At 47.7% G+C, this 15,471-nt stretch overlaps 1 protein-coding gene across 12 annotated transcripts in view; it reads left to right on the plus strand.

Moving 5' to 3' along the window:
* Positions 1-15,471, plus strand: part of COL26A1 (collagen type XXVI alpha 1 chain) — a 187,168-nt gene that overhangs the window by 33,040 nt on the left and 138,657 nt on the right. For 9 of the 12 annotated variants that reach the window (XM_084493557.1, XM_084493559.1, XM_084493558.1 and 6 more), the window contains 2 exons: positions 4,280-4,402; positions 14,058-14,161. In XM_084493557.1, the coding sequence (XP_084349683.1) occupies positions 4,280-4,402; positions 14,058-14,161 (227 nt within the window). The remainder of the gene's footprint in view (positions 1-4,279; positions 4,403-14,057; positions 14,162-15,471) is intronic. The other 3 variants (XM_084493551.1, XM_084493552.1, XM_084493554.1) reach the window with 1 other exon arrangement.

The raw sequence follows: 15,471 nt of genomic DNA on the forward strand, positions 1-15,471 counted from the left end.
GGGCAAAGAAATTAGAGAAATCTGTGTTCAGGTCAGACTGCAAGTGTCTGTGGGGTTTGGCCGTTTTGTTTGGTGGTTCTGCTCGAGGGAAGAGTCCCTGGGTTGCATTTCTCTGTCACTGTTATTGTGCTCTGAAGACCGTGGAAGGCTGTTCCAGGCCCCGAGGGAAGGATGTGTTTTTGTCGTGGGCTGCCAGTCCTGGTCAGCCCAGGTGATGGCTGCAGCGAAGGAACAGGGAGCCTCGGGGAAGGCTCTCACTGCCTGCAATTCCCCCATTCCTTCCTTTTCTAACAAGCCCCTGATAGTTCAGCCGAGGAAACGAACCTGGGAATACGGTGTCTTCCCCTGCAGCCCTCTGTTACGCTCTGAAGTGAGGCAGAAGCCTTTACACCTCCCTCTGCTGCCCCTGGCTCTGCCACGAGGCTGTAACGAGGTGTCTGGTGAGTCTCAGCTCAAGGCAAGGCTTCTCCAAAGCAGCAGCGGCAGCACAACTGCCAGATTTGTGTGACCTGCGAGGGATGTTTGTTCCTTAGCAGCTTATTCCAAGGACCAGGTAGAACAAAGGCGTGAGAGACCCCAGCAGTTCTGGGCCATTTCAGAAAGGAAATCTGCGTGCATGCCGGCAGCACCCGCTTAATGAAAGGCCTGGCAGGAACAGCTTTGTTTTTTTCCCAAATGGAACTCGGTGATGGGAGAAGGCCAGAGGGGCACATGTACACAAGCTACAAAACAGCTAAAGCATAGTGTGTGTAAATAAATACTTGACTTATTTGGATTTCATTGGCAAGGCAGAAAAATGCTTTTAATGTGCGGAAAGGCCCCGGAGTCCTCGATAGCTGTGCTTGGTTTCAGGAAGCAGTAACTGTGTGCTGAATTTGTCAGTATCCGTGGCCCTCCTTGCTCTGGTGCACGTTGTCAGTATGTGAAATGCTGCTTCCTTCTTCCCCTGTGGCTGGACCAGTTCCTTTCCTCCTTGCATGCTAGCGAGAAGTTCTGGTTTTCATAATTTCAGGACGTGTGCTCCTGTTGTTATCCTGTCTGGTTCTGTGTGTGCGCGATTTGTTTTGCCTGACATGAAATGCTTTTGTCCTGAGGCTTGTGCAGAAGGTTTGTGCTGTCCCTCTGACAGCTGTAAGCGCTGTGCTAAAAGCATGTACTTGAGTTAATTGTATAGAGCTGTGGTTTCCTCGGCCCCTCTCATACTCGCCCCTTCTGGCTGCTCTTCTCCTCCATACTCACGCGGCTGTTCCCAGGGCGTGGGCAGCTCTCAGCCAGCAGTGCCCCTCTGAACAAGCCCTGTGGGTAGGGCTCAGGGAGATGAAATGAGGGCCAATTGCACCACATGCTTGAAAGGAAAACCATCAGCAATAACTTATTTTGAGTTACTGCATTTCCAATCTCTTCTTCCTGTCTTCGTGTGTCTCCTGATTTTGCCCACTAAGCCTTGTGCCGAGCCTGTTCAAGTACCTGCTGTTGTCCTGTGAGCCGAGGCTTCGTTCATCTGATTTTTGGACTAATCATGAAGTGACACTGCCCGCTGGCTCCTTGCTGTAGATGTTAGCAGAGACACCTCTGCTAGTCCAGGGTTTGTACCCTGAGCGCAGCAGCTGTCACTTTCCATCTGTACCAGGAGCAGTCTGGTGGCCGAAGCACTTCTCACTCCTTAAATGTTTGATATAACACCTGGGGTGGGGAGAAGGTATTGCTCTGGTTGCCCTGCCATATTGCAGTGAAATCTTTGGTCCCATACAGCACATGGCAACAAATATTTAATGCTGTTTTCCACTTAGGGTTTTAGGGACTGCCCCTAAACCTACCACAGACCCTCAATAAAGCTGACAGAAGGGGCTCTCTACGACCTCACTTTACAAGTCTGGGAAGCTCTTGAGAAGCAGAGGACCACAAGTGGATTTTCAGCAAGCAGGAGCAGTACCAGCAGGAAAAGCTCTGTGGCTGTGCCCTGGTGCTGCTGCTGGGCCTGATGGTGTTGGGTGGAAGCCCCCCTCGGGCCGGGTGCCCCTGCTTGCCCCTCTGCCTGTAGCCGAGGTGTGGGTGAGCCGCCCGCTGGCCCCGGCCGGCCCATTGTGGCTCGGCTGCTGGCAGCCCTGCCTCCTATTCATGGGGACGGAGCGGGGAGCCTCCTGCAGAGAGGGGGAGGTCCAAAAAGGAGGGGGGAAACACAGTAAATAGGATAAATAGTAAAGAAAATGGACTGGCACTGGGGAGGTGGGATGGGGAAGGAGGAGGGGATGTGCCTATTGTCCCTGTGTGAGCAGTGGGAAGGTGGCTCTCAAAACTGCTACCTCTGCAGTTACAGAGGCAAAAATATGAACCAGAATTGGGCGAGTATGAGTGATGTTTACAAAGAGAAAATACAAGTGCTCTATTCTTTCCCTGCACTCCCCAAGCACAACATTTGAACCTAAAAAGGTCTTAAAGAGAAGGTGGAAGGATTGAATGGGTGCTGATTCCCAGGGCTGGCACTGCAGTTACTGCCTTCTCCCATGCTTTGTGGTGGAGTTCTTGCTCTTATCTTCTTCACTTATGAGCTAAGACAGTACTCCAGTCCCTCCCTCCCCTGTACTTTGTCTTGCCTGATTTTAGACTGCAACCTCTCCAGTGCAGCCCATTTGTTCGAGCCCTGCTGACAGTGAACCCCGCCGCACCAGCAGCAGAAGTTTCCAGCTCAGATGTTGCTTGGAGGGCTAGGAGGCTGGGGAGCGATACCATAACGAGCAGGATGAAATTAAGACCAGTACAATGGGAGCTGACTATCAGGAGATTTGGAAGACTTTTTTCCTTTTTTCCCCTCTAAAATCCTATTGTTTATGATAAATTACAGAACTAAATTATGTACTGTAAAACCCTGGCCTCTGAGGACCAAGCAAGAGGCATTACTGGATCTCTTGTGGTTCAGGTTGGCAGAAGCAGGGAATCTTTCTGCAGCTATGGGGAGGAGGAGGTGGGGTGGGAAAGGAAGACTGCAAGTTGGGCTCATTATGGCTGGCAGAAGCAGCAACCCCACCCCCAGTTACTTTGTTTTTACTGCAGTCATAGAATCGTAGAATATCCCGAGCTGGAAGGGACCCACAAGGATCTTTGAGTCCGTTTCCTGGCTCTGCACAGGACTACCTAAAAATTAAACCATATGTCTGAGAGCGTTGTCCAACTGCTTCTTGAGTTCTGGCGGGCACCATGCTGTGACCACTCACCTGAAGAGCCTGTCCCAGTGCCCGACCACCTCTGGGTGCAGAACCTTTCCCCAACCCCCAGCCTGACCCTCCCCTGTCCCAGCTCCATGCCATCCCCTCAGGTCCTGTCGCTGTCCCCAGAGAGCAGAGCTCAGCGCCTGCCCCTCCGCTCCCCTGTGAGGGAGCTGCAGGCCGCCATGAGGCCTCCCCTCGGCCTGCTCTGCTCTGGGCTGAACAAACGAAGGGACCTCAGCCACTTCTACATCTTCCTCTCCAGTTGTTTCACTATCTTTGCCCTCCTTCAGACACTCTAATAGTTTATGTCCTTCTCTTGTGGCACCCAGAACTGCACACAGTGTTCAAGGTGAAGCTGCACCAGCGCAGAGTGGGACAATCCCTTCCCTCCACCAGCTAGCAGTGCTGTGCTGGATGCATCATCCCAGGGCACCGTGGATCCTTTTGGCTGCCAGGGCACACTGAGTTGTATTCAACTTGTCAACCAAAACCCCCAGATGCCTTTGTGTGGGGCTGTTCTCCAGCCTCTCATCCCCCAGTCTGTACGTATATCCAGGGTTGCCTTGTCCCAGGTGCAGAATGTGCCTTTTGCTCCTATTAAATTTCATGTGGTTGGTGGTTGTCTAGCCCTCTAACTTGTGAAGCTTTCTCTGCCAGGCCTCTCTGCCCTCAAGGAGTCAACAGATTCCCCTAATTTAGTATCATCCAAAAACTTAGGATTTGAATTCTTCATCCAAATCATTTAGCCCAGTTGAACCCCACTGGGACTGGCCACAAGCCTGATGTCACCTCATTTACTGTAACCCTTTGAGCCTGACCCATCAGCTAATTGCTCACCCATCGTGTTATGAACTTGTCAAGCTGCGTGCTGGACACTTTGTCCAGAAGGATACTGTGAGAGACAGTATTGAAAGCTTTGCTCAAGTAAAAGGGAAATCACATCTACTGGCTTCCCTTGGCCTACTGGTTGGGTAATCTTTTTGTAAAAGGGAACTAAGTTAGTTAAGCAGTCTTAAATACGTTGGTTTAGCTTGCTGTCTTACTGGAGCTAACATCGTCCTTTCTTTCCACAGGCATTGGTGTCACTACACGGTCACACGGACAGTTTCCTGCCAAGTGCAGAATGGTTCAGAAACGGTGATCCAGCGAGTTTATCAGAGCTGCCGGTGGCCTGGACCTTGTGCCAACTTAGTGAGGTAAAAATCTTCATGTCTCACGTTGCCTGTACACACTTCCCTGCACTTCTCATCAAATTGCCTAGCTTTTTAAGTACTGTACAGTGGGCTCTGTGGGTCAGACAATCTTCTACATCATGATGGTAGAACTAAGGAATGCCCATTGTATGCATGTAAGCAAGTGCAGTATTAGAGGCAAGCTGTGTGAAACAATTCTAACTTGAGTTGTAATGCCAGCTTGTACATCCACATGCAGGAGGCTGCTGTTAGGCATGAAGCAAAACAGAGTCCATCAGAGTACAGTGTGACTGAACAGGGTTAGCGGGGATACTGTCCCGATGGCACTGGGTGGTATCAAGTCCTCGTACCTAAGTCTTTAAGGAGGATGTTGATTACATATACTGGAAAGCTCTGCTCAAAGTCCTTGCAGGCAGTGCTGGACAAAGGCAGCATCCTCTCAGCGAGGAATTCCCATGCAGCACCTCTTACTCCTGTGTCTCCATATCCTTTAGAGACATGCATGAAAGCATGATGTCATCTCTCCCTAGATGAGAAACAAAGCTTGGAGATAGTTGCTTGTCAGCTTCTGTGTAGCCTGCTGTTAGCCTACTTTGGCCTTTCAATCCTTTACAGTCTTAGGATCCATATTAAAAAAAAAAAAAAAAAAAAAAAAAAGTGCAATAGCTATCCTGAGCTGCCACCTTCCCTTCCCGTGTACAGTGTCTGTGGTGTTGGGTCCTGCCTTCTCTGAAGGTATCCTCAGAGCAGAATAACGTTACCCACCCATCTGGGAGCTGGCACAGAGAAGTCATTGTCCTCTAGATGTACATCTCACTTCCACATGAATTTCCCACATAGTTGAGTCATTTTGTTGCTGTTGTTTCCAGTTCAGCCACAGCTTGAGGTCTTCTTAGTCGACAACCTAGCCAGCACGTGGCTGAGCTACCAACAGAAATACCCAGAGATCCATCTTCTCGGGCTATGTGCCTCCTGCATGCACTGATCTACTCCTGAGACTCTTTTCATCTGGAATTCACATTTTCCATGTGGCAGTTACCACAGTTGGTTATCTAGTTTCTATTTGGCCACTGGTCAGTCTAAGTTTTTTCACTTGTAATATATCTGCTTTGGTGTCTCTTTGGTCTTGTTTTATGCAAGGCTGTGGTTGAAACACTTAATATTTTACACTGTCATGGCCAAACTTCTGTTGAAGCTTTTTAATTTCCCAGACGTTTTACACACATAATTGTCATTAGAAACTTGTGAGCTTTCACCTTGTCTCCCAAACTTGCCAAAAATCTTGCATATTTTTCCTTGTTAATATAACTGCAGTTTCACGAGTACTAAACAATTGATCATGTTACTGGTAAAAATCCTTCTTGCGGGCTCCTGCAGTTACTGTTATACATTGTTTCTTACGTTATTAACCCCGAGACTTTAGGAGTTGTCTGCCATTGTGACATTGTTATTCACAAAATGTTTTCAGTTTGAAATGTAGCTTGGTTCATTTGCTTGACGAGTCCAATTGTTTGGAAACAATGCAGAATGGCAGCAGACTTCACAATTTTTCTTTCTATGTGAAAAATAACACAAGGAAGCTGGAGTTATTAATATTTAAGTTCTTAGCTGATGAAACCTCAGCTGATGGGAGCTGCATTTCTGGAAGATGATCACTGGAAGAAACCTTCCAGAAGAGATGGGAAGATGCTAATGCTCTGCTCCCTTTACAAGCGGGAGGACCCAGAGCCAACAGCACCCTTCTAAGGGTATGAGTATATAATTTGTCCTAATTATGCATCATGTGACACAAAAAAAGAGAGACCCTGCACCTCTCATTCCCAATAACCTCCAGAAGGCTGCTGGCAAGTGCTGGAGCCCACCCAGTTATTAGCAAAGGTAAAGCTGGAGCAGCACGTGCCAGCTCCTTATCATTTACTGTGCTCTCGCTGTAAGAGAGAGCAAGCCCCAGGAACAAATGGCAATGAAGTCAAAGCCACAGGCATCCCGAGAGTTTAGTGGGTTGTCAAATAAATTATCCTAATCCTAGACATCTTTTATAGGTGGTTGCTTCTTTTTGGCATCTGACTTCTGATAGAATGAAAAACAGGCACTGAAACTGATGGATGTTGTGGTGTGCAACTTGTGCATGCAAATTTTTGGTTGAAGTCTTACTTCCTGGGCCTGTGCTGTTGCCTGCCTGTGTCACACTGCCAGCACCTAGGGATGTGAGAATAACTGGCTTTCTCTAGTCTAGGAGTCAAGCTGAAATTATTATTTTTTAACAGCTAAACTTCTCATCACCTTCAATAAAATGAATACTGTGTCTTTAAAAAAAAAAAAAAACAAACCCTTTTCTCTCTCCTGTTTCAGGTGAAACCTATCTTCTATCTTCAGGTGAAAACTCCTAAGGATAGCAATGAGAAATTCCCTGAAGTTGCAGGGCAGTTGAGTGCCTATTCTATTCAGCACCTCACTTGTTAGTGAAGTTCCCTTAACAGTGGAGAAGTTCTATGTGGTTTCCTTCTTTTTCCATGGAAATTGACTTTGAAGAGAAAGGCAAGCTTATACCAGCCTCCAAGCTGCAGGACTTCCTAGCAGAAGTCTCTGAAAGCTCACACTGAAGATGAACAGAATACTCCTCAGAACAGAAAATTAAACTCAGGTGTCCTGTGTCAGTTTCTGCAGTAACTACTGGGCTTGAGAGTCATTCTGTACTTAGTTTTTCAAAACAAAGAACCAAATCCCAGAAGCTACCTTCACATGTCTGAAAGCTTTGGGTGACACTGCTGCCCTGCTTTTAGGAGTCTTTTTTCACTTTTTTCTTTCCTTTGATGAGTCTGTTGTGCAGGGCAAAAGCATCTGTGAGTATTGGCACTGCAGTCAGGGCAAATACTGCCTCTTTTTGTGTTTCAAACCAACTCTTTCCCCAAAAAAGAATGAGAGAAGTGGCATAACAGTTGTGGGCTGTCCACTTAGCCACCATGTGCCTTTAGCCTCTAATGGCAAAGGTCACCCGTGCTCATGTTTCATCTAATACTGGTACTGAAGGACTGAATTGCAGAATGCTTCAATTCCTGGTACCAAGGATATTCTCAGATACATTCAACAGAGGAAAGCAGTAAATGGTATCAAATGTGATAGTGTCCTGTCCTCACGCTTCCCAAACCTCAGGAGGAAACCTGCACGTGCTTCACGGGTAGGGAACCAAAAAATGTGTCACTAAACCTATTACCTATTGCCTTCTGTAGCTCACCAGTCCTCAAGTTTGTTCCTGTAATATGAAGGAACTTCTCTATTTTATTTACAGTTCTCAGTGCTGCCATAAACTTGCATGTATCTGCACTAGAAGACAGCTCCAGCAAGAGTACTTTACCCAACCAATGCTTTGTTCCCATCAAATAACTTGTTTCCTCCTTTCCTACTCTGTATCAGCACCTCTGTGGCTTCAGTTTTCTGCAAGTCTGGTCTTTGGGGTGTGTCAGGCTTACTCAAAGTCTGTCTATGGCTAATGTGATCTCGCTCTCTATGTCCCTGTGGTCGCTCAGGTACTATAAAGATAAGTTTCCCTTTTGCCTGAAGGACAGACTTAATGATCTTCTGGCCCTTCTGTTCTTCTATCAGCAAGATTTCTGGTGCCTGTGCTTGAAGGGGATGCACAGGCAGATTCACGTGGTGTTATGCTTGATTGTGAGCACAGCAAATTGTCAGTAAGCTATTGGCATTATTTTTGGCTTTATAGTATTTTTCCCAGCTGTGACTTGAAATAAACTGTTTTCATCTCCTTGTTTGCAGGGAGTCAACCGTATCAGGGAGAGCCTTCATTCTGCCAGCACCCGTTATCAGGCTGCTCACTAGCAAAAGGGACGCCAGCCAAAAAAAAAGGCATCTCTCAACTGCGCGGTGACAGCTGAGAGGGGCTCTCTGGTAGAGAGACGCTGCTTACAAGCAGACATCAGCGTGGCCAGACACGGATTTAGTCAATTTCCTGTCTCCCATTCATTCGTGCTATGTTTCTTTTCCTCATTGCACAAACTGCCGCTGAGGGTCAGGCATTTGACAGGGGAGTATCTGTGAGATCCCCAGCCCAGCAGCTTTGGTTGCGCGATGTCCTCGCTGTCTGTTCACTTGCTCTTGGGAAGCTGGCAGCTGTGCTGCTTTTGCAGGAGTGTCATCATCTTGGCTGGGATGGGATGAGCTGCTCTCTTCTTGCCCTCCACCCCAGACTCTTTATTTAGCTTGGGTGCTGAGTTGCTTTGGAGTGGTCTTGGCTGGAGGCTTTCCTTCAGCAGATTTCTGCTCTTGAACTCTCTCCATTTGTGTTGTGAAGGCTTCAGCTTCTGCATGCCGTAGGATATGCCTTTGCTTTGTCACACTACGAAGCGAACAGGCAGCTTTCCAGCAGTCTGGCTGAAGCTCCTAATGTACTTAGAAAAGTTGCATGCTAGTCATCTGTCTGAAGGAAGGGATAAAGTCTCTTGCTTGGTGTTTCAGTGGCAACCTAATCACTGGGAGTCCGCCTTCATGGTTGCACCCAGCTGCCGGTAAACCCAGGCACCCGAATGGTGACCCTTCTTCTGAGCAGTCATTCTGTTGCAGCACCTGGAGGCTAACGCACAATTCTACCATACCTGGGACTCAGCCCTCCCTGAGGCTCATGGAGAATGATGGTTTCATAGACTAGGCACGGATTTAAGACCTGTGTTTAGTTGCAAGAGGTTTTATGTCTTCCTGTGCCTTTGGTCAAGTGATGTTACCTCTCCTGAGAGATGAGAATGTATTATGAGTTAGTGTTTCCTTTGCCTTACTATGGCTTATGACTTTGAGAGCAGTACAATTTCTTGCCCTGATGGGGCAATATGAGCCCAATTTTGTTTAGAGCCTGTGTGTGTGACTATTGTGGACAATAAAACAGTATCTCTGGAGTTAAGAGCATGTGAGAACAGCCTGACAGCTCATGCACTACCTTTGGAAGGCAAAAATTTACCTCTTCAAACTGTTGCTATGAAAATCCATATATCAAATCTAGAAGCCTGCTTCTTCAGTTTATGGTAGGATATTCTGACTCCTCTCTTACTTGATTCATCCTAGAAGAATGATTGTTCCCAGCAAGGCTGTGTGAGGTTTTTATCTATTTTTTTGCTGTGCTTAGTGGTCATATAGCTCCATTTCACTCTAGCCTTTGAGCATCCACTCTCTGTAGCACTGTCTGGCTTCAGAGAATCTGGACACTTTTCTGGAAACCCATAGCTGGCTTGTACAGGGATGGTCTTACCTGGCTCCCATGCTTCAGCAAGAGCCATTGAAACCTCAAACATTGAAACCTCAAACAAGTTTCTTACCAGTCGTCTTTGAACATTGCTCAGAGGTGGGCAGATGTGGAAGGGGAGAGTGTTCTTGCAGTAAAGACAATCCCCATGAGCTGCAGTGCCTTGCTGACTGCCGGCCATTGCATCTTTTTCACCCCTTGGCATTCTATGTGGTGTGGCTTATCACAGGTATGTGCTTTTGACGGTATTTTTAATGTAAGCAGGCTATATGTCTTGCCTGGATCGTTCTTGCTGTTCCATATTTTTGGATGTAGTTTAAAAAAAGTTTAAACTTTTATTTAAACTGAGCACATTTCTGCTCCTTGGGGTATTTTACAAGCTAGTTTGCTGAATAATAAAGAAGGAATTCTGCAGAATCATCCATTTCAGTCTGCTCTGCTTTTGAAGGCTTAATTGCTACAGGCTCAATGCTTTGCCTAGCATGAGATGGGAGGCATATAGGTGCCAATTTTCTGGGTTTTAGGCTGTTGATAAGTTCTGCAAACCAGAAAAGAGCAAACTGAAAACAAGTTCCCTTCCTCCCCTTTGGCAAAGGCTGGGCATGTGCAATGGCCTCCAGCAGTCCTGCAGCTGCAGGTTTAGGTTTTTGTCTGGTGTCTGAAGGAGCATATTTGAAACCCTGGTTATGTTCTTACCTGGGGATCTACAGGCTTTGTGCTGGGAAGGCTGGCAGGGCTGCAGGGAACAAAAAATTCAGAGCGTAGTAGTCTCTGCCATGCTTGTAAGTACCAAGATGATGATAAAGGCACTCCCCGCCCCGTGTCTGCTGTGGCTCTGGTTTGGGGTGAAGGTATCCTATGGGTGATCTGTAGAGAAGCTACCTGGTGTAACCAGTGCCTGGTGGGCTTTAGGGGGTAGTTGTTTAGGGGGTAGTTATCATGGTCTGCCTGGAGTGGGATGGTGTTGGGAATCGGATGTGTTCTTAATAGCTTCTTGGGGAAATGGATTCCTTGGATATGTTGCAGGGATGTACCCACAGGATACTCTTTTCTATGTCAACACTTGCCCAACCCTTCCCAATCTCCCATCTCTCCCGGGCAGCCAAGCATTTCAGGATATGAGCGCGCAGCCTGACAAATTGGAAGTGCGACTTCAGAACGTGCTGATTTTCCACAAGGCGTTTCAAGTTTTTTGGCATGTCCATAAATCAGGCCATGTGCCCCAGATATTAGGAGAATTACCAAAAGTTTTTTGTTCTGATATTTTAATGCAGAGTTAGCACTTATTTATTTAGTTAGTTTTTAACTTGGAAGGATTTTCAGTGCTCCAAAGATGATAGCTATATAACCACAGACAGGGTTGGATCTACTGGGTTGATACCTCATTGCCGTGGGAATAGTTGCAGGGGAAGGTAGACGCTTGGAGTCCTGGCTTTCCCAATCCTTTCTGATCTAGTAACAATGATGGCTGCTGGTTGAGATTTTTGGGTTCCTCTTCCCGTGCTGCCCTGATCCCTGGGATCTGGCTGTGAGCCTCAGCAAGAGTGCTGGTAAATGATGTGTGTTCTTGCAGTGGTGTTTCTTGCAGGTGTTGGTAGCTCGCTTCTCTGTGCTTAGAGGTCTTCTGCTGAACGGGACTGCATGTGCTGAGCATGCCCTTCAGCTACCTGGGAACAAAAGAAGTGCAGGTCGTAGCTTGTCCTAACCTCCTCTCTTACCATGGTTTTGCAGTATTTCTGTGCCAGTGTTTGTGGCCCAGGTGGCATCCAAGGGCAAGGCTTTCCTATTCCACTACCAGCCCCCTTTCCTACCCATTATGTTTTCCACACATTTTCATTCTGAGGCTTATCTTTCAAAGGCACCCTCTTTTCTTTTTGCATGGCTTTTCCTCTCCTTTGAGTGCAAGAGCAACATGAATGTGAAAGGAATACTTTGGTTATCAGAAGCACAGGTTATGCTTTGTTAGAGGAGTTTTCTTTACTCCCCTCCTCAAACAGCAGCTAGAAATATCCATGGTGTGATGTGCTGAGATTGTCGTAGCAGACCTTGGTGCCATGTCACAAAATGATGCTCTGAAGAGGAGAGCAACGTGAAAGCAAAGTGGAGGTAGCAAGCTGGGACTCCTTCACGTGCCTGACTTGCACAATGCTGAACAGAGCTGCAAACAGCAGGACTCTTCCAGGAAATTCAGGGTGGGTGGTAGGCTGTGATGCTTGAGCTCTAAGTTTGTCATGCCCTGAGAAGTCCTCTCTCGTTTGAGGATTAAAACTACAGCTACTTCCCCATCACAGTACTGCTGCCAAGATTCCAGTCTGGCTCAAGCTACTCTCCACACTTCATAATGAAGTTTGAGAGAGCTTTAACATCTTGGTGTTGGCAGAAACATGGTTTTAAAATCACGGTGTGGTTGGAGACTGGCTGGCTCCAGACACTGGTAACAGGACTGGAGACTTTCATCTCAAGGTCAAATCCAACTGTGGTGTTAGTGACAAAGTCATGAACTTCTGACTGATGGTTCGGGGCTTAAGTGTGGAAAGATGTCTCAAGTCCAACTCCAAGACTGGGAGTTGGGAGACTTGGGTTCAGCTCCTGAAGTTTGCCAGAGCTGTTCTGAGAGATGCTCAGAAAGAGATTTCAAGCCTCTGTGACTTAGGTCCTTCTGTTTTAAAAGCAAAACCCAAACAAAAGCAAAACACACCACCTACACCAACACGGTGCCAAGTCCTCGGGGTTGCTTGTGGCTGCAGACTCCTGAATGCCACTGAATGCGGATATGAGAAGTGCTAGGTGGAATGAGCTGGCTCTGTCCAGCCCTTATTAGACAAGTGCCTGGATCACAGTTGCTGGAATTAGCAGTAACTGGTGTGCTTCTTGGCAACTTGGAGGGTGAAGACAAGACGTTCAAGGGAGACAGCATTGCTCTCCCATCCCTGGGCAATGCTGTTCCCAGCGCAGGCGGCTGCGTGCTCAGGAAGAAGCTCGTGCAGATCCTCTTATCCAGTGGCAGTGGGAGAAGTTGGTTTCTGTGTTTGGCAGCTGGCATAAATAATCAGCCACAGCTTCCTGAGAAACGAGTTCCCCAAAGCCTGTTACCCACGAGTGAGATGCTGCCTGTTTTCCAAGCCATACATGGGCAGCCTCTCCTGGTAAGTGCATGTTACTGCTCTTCAGATTAACAGCACTGCTGTCACTGCTGTGCTGTCTTGGATGTACACGTGCCTGCTGCGCTTCCCTGAGGTGTTTAGGTTAGGTTCATGAGACATCTAGCCCTGTCTTGGCCTTTTACACAGCTGGGCTGGGGCAGAGCTGTAGGCAGGGCAGGCTGTGACCGTGTACCCGGAGGCTCTTGGTGCTGCTTGGGGATGCTCTTCCCTGTGGAGACCTGGAGGCTCAGGGCTTGCGTCTGCCCAGCCTTGAGAGAGAAGCAGAAAGCTGCAGGCTGCAGCGCCGTAATCCCAGTGCTTCAGCCTCTCCCTGTGCCTGCCAAATTCCTTTGGCCGTTAAGTACGAGTAGGAATTTTGAGGGGAACTTGTAGAGTACAACTTCTGTGCTTTCTTTCAACTGCATGAATAGCAGCAGTGACTTGTCTGGCTGCGTGTGGGAAAAACTCCGATTTGTCAGCTTTGAAGGGCCAGTGTTTTAAAACAAAAGCTGGATCTTATGCGACTGTCAGTCTTGCATTGACTCCAGAAGGCAAGGCTGGTGCCTTGCAATGATCTGCTCGTGTCTGCAGACAGCCTTCTGGTTTCCAGTGGGGCATGGCTTTAAAAGGAACCCCGAGGATGCTGTGTGCTGTCCGCAGAGCAGAAGGTGTCCTGCAGAACCTCGGCTGTGCTGAGGAAGAGTGTGACCCTATTTCAGATAGAGAAAACAGAGACATGGGTTAGCTAACTGGGAAAAGGCTGCGTGCAGATCGCTGGTGTAGTGCTGTGGTGTGATGTGGCATGCAGGTGTGTTAGTAGACCCCAGGTCTAAGTGGCAAGGGCGGGAGAAAGGAAGACATTTGACAGAGATTTATGCAATTTTTGTGGAGATAATGTCTTGGAAACTCTGAGTACTTAGCAAAGAAAGGCTAAACATCAGAGAATCCACATGGAGATAGAGCAAGGGAAATGAGTCGTCATCTCTGCTACTTGAAAGAACTTCCTAGTGATGAGAGCACCATAAAGCACACTGGTGTTACCTGGGGGAGAGGTGAGAAGAAGGGCCAAGAGTATGAGGTTTAAGGAGAAAAATAAGGGCTGGAGAATCAGATCCACGCTGTGGTAAACACTTGTTCTGTTAGTTTAAGTGTCTTTTTTTTTCCTTCCATGCAGCTGGGGGTGACTGGGTGTGAGGATGTTCTGGGAAGGAAGATGTGCTGTGACTTGGTGGAAAAGTGCATCCTACTGACTGCTTGCTTGTGTTAGTTACAGGACTCTTATCAGGCCCACGTACAAAATGTCCTACCGAACTGTGACCACGCTGGAGTGGAGGTGCTGTCCTGGCTTCACGGGGAGCAACTGCGAAGAGGGTAAGTCATCCAGCAACGCATCCGCTCTTACAGAGCACAAAGGGGCACATGTGGATCGACAATATGGGTTGAGCTGGGTTTGTTCATTTGCTTCGTGCCTCTCAAACACAGGAGCAAATTGCCTATTCTCTTCACTCCTCATCATTATCTGAGGGCTTGCACACAAGGTCCAAAGGGCGATCTTGGAAATCAGTCCGCGCTGAATGCTTGCAAATAAGCCTGAAGAAGAAGAAGAGAAATAAAGAAATGGATACTCAGGGGTGCCCTCCTTATAGATGTGTCTGTATTTGGTGTCCCCACTTCAGGAAATGTGCCTTCACCGTGTCAGTGTTGTCTCTTTTCCATGTCCGCTGTCATCACCATCAGTTGCTGTAGCTGATGAAAGCTGGTCCTCGAATGGCTGCCTGTAAGATTTATGCTTGTAAGGTCCAGACACAATATGTGTTTCCAGAGGACTGAATTAAACCTCCTTCTTCTCACCCTCTCCCTGCCTTTTTGGTACAACATTCAGGTTGCACAGTGGATATAAAACACAGTTTTGGGTTTGGTGCCTGTTCCTTCACATAGAAGAAAACACAGGGCTCTTTCCAGAGCTAGAAGGGAAAATCTTTTCCCTGTTTCATCACGATGCATAAAAAGGGCATGTTTTTATATTTTCCTTCCTGCTGTTCTCTGCTTTAACTGTTGCTTCTGGGACTTAGAAACAAGGTCTGCTTCTCCACCAAAATTCATTTGTAGGCACAAAGCATCAGCTGAGTCTCCGCTCATGGTTTATGGATGGGAGAGAAACAGGCTTGAGGTTTTCTGCTTGTTTGCATCAGGTCCCTGCTGCCAGCCTCTGCTGGCTGGCGAGGGGTCACCGGGAGCACCGAACATCTCTTAAGACTGCAGCTTGTAGCTACAGCTTATTTTCATTGTGCTCATCACACAATTCAGGCAAATCTCCAAGTAGGAAGTTGTCTTGTTACAGTTGCAAAGATGGTTACAGACAGCAGCTCCCTTCAGGCTGTTGAGGAAACAATAGCTTCCCAGAAGCTCAAGAGAAGTCTAAGGTGTGGCAGAGCTGCCCTGAATTGAAGTGTGCAGGGGAAAGCTTTGTGTTTTAGCTGAAATTCAACATTTCACACTGCTGAAAGAAGTGAGCTTGGGAAAGAACTCACTGCGTTCAGCTTGGCTTTTTACCTGTCGCGGCAGGGGAGAGGGATGCTGAGGATGGGGGCAGACTTGTTATTCCCCAGGTAGCCGGGGCTTAGCCTGCCCGAGGACCTGACCAGGGACCCGAGAAGCCCGTGTGTGCAGCCCAGTCCTGC

Source organism: Aythya ferina (genome assembly GCF_964211825.1).
Source record: "Aythya ferina genome assembly, chromosome: 19".
NCBI lineage: Eukaryota > Metazoa > Chordata > Aves > Anseriformes > Anatidae > Aythya > Aythya ferina.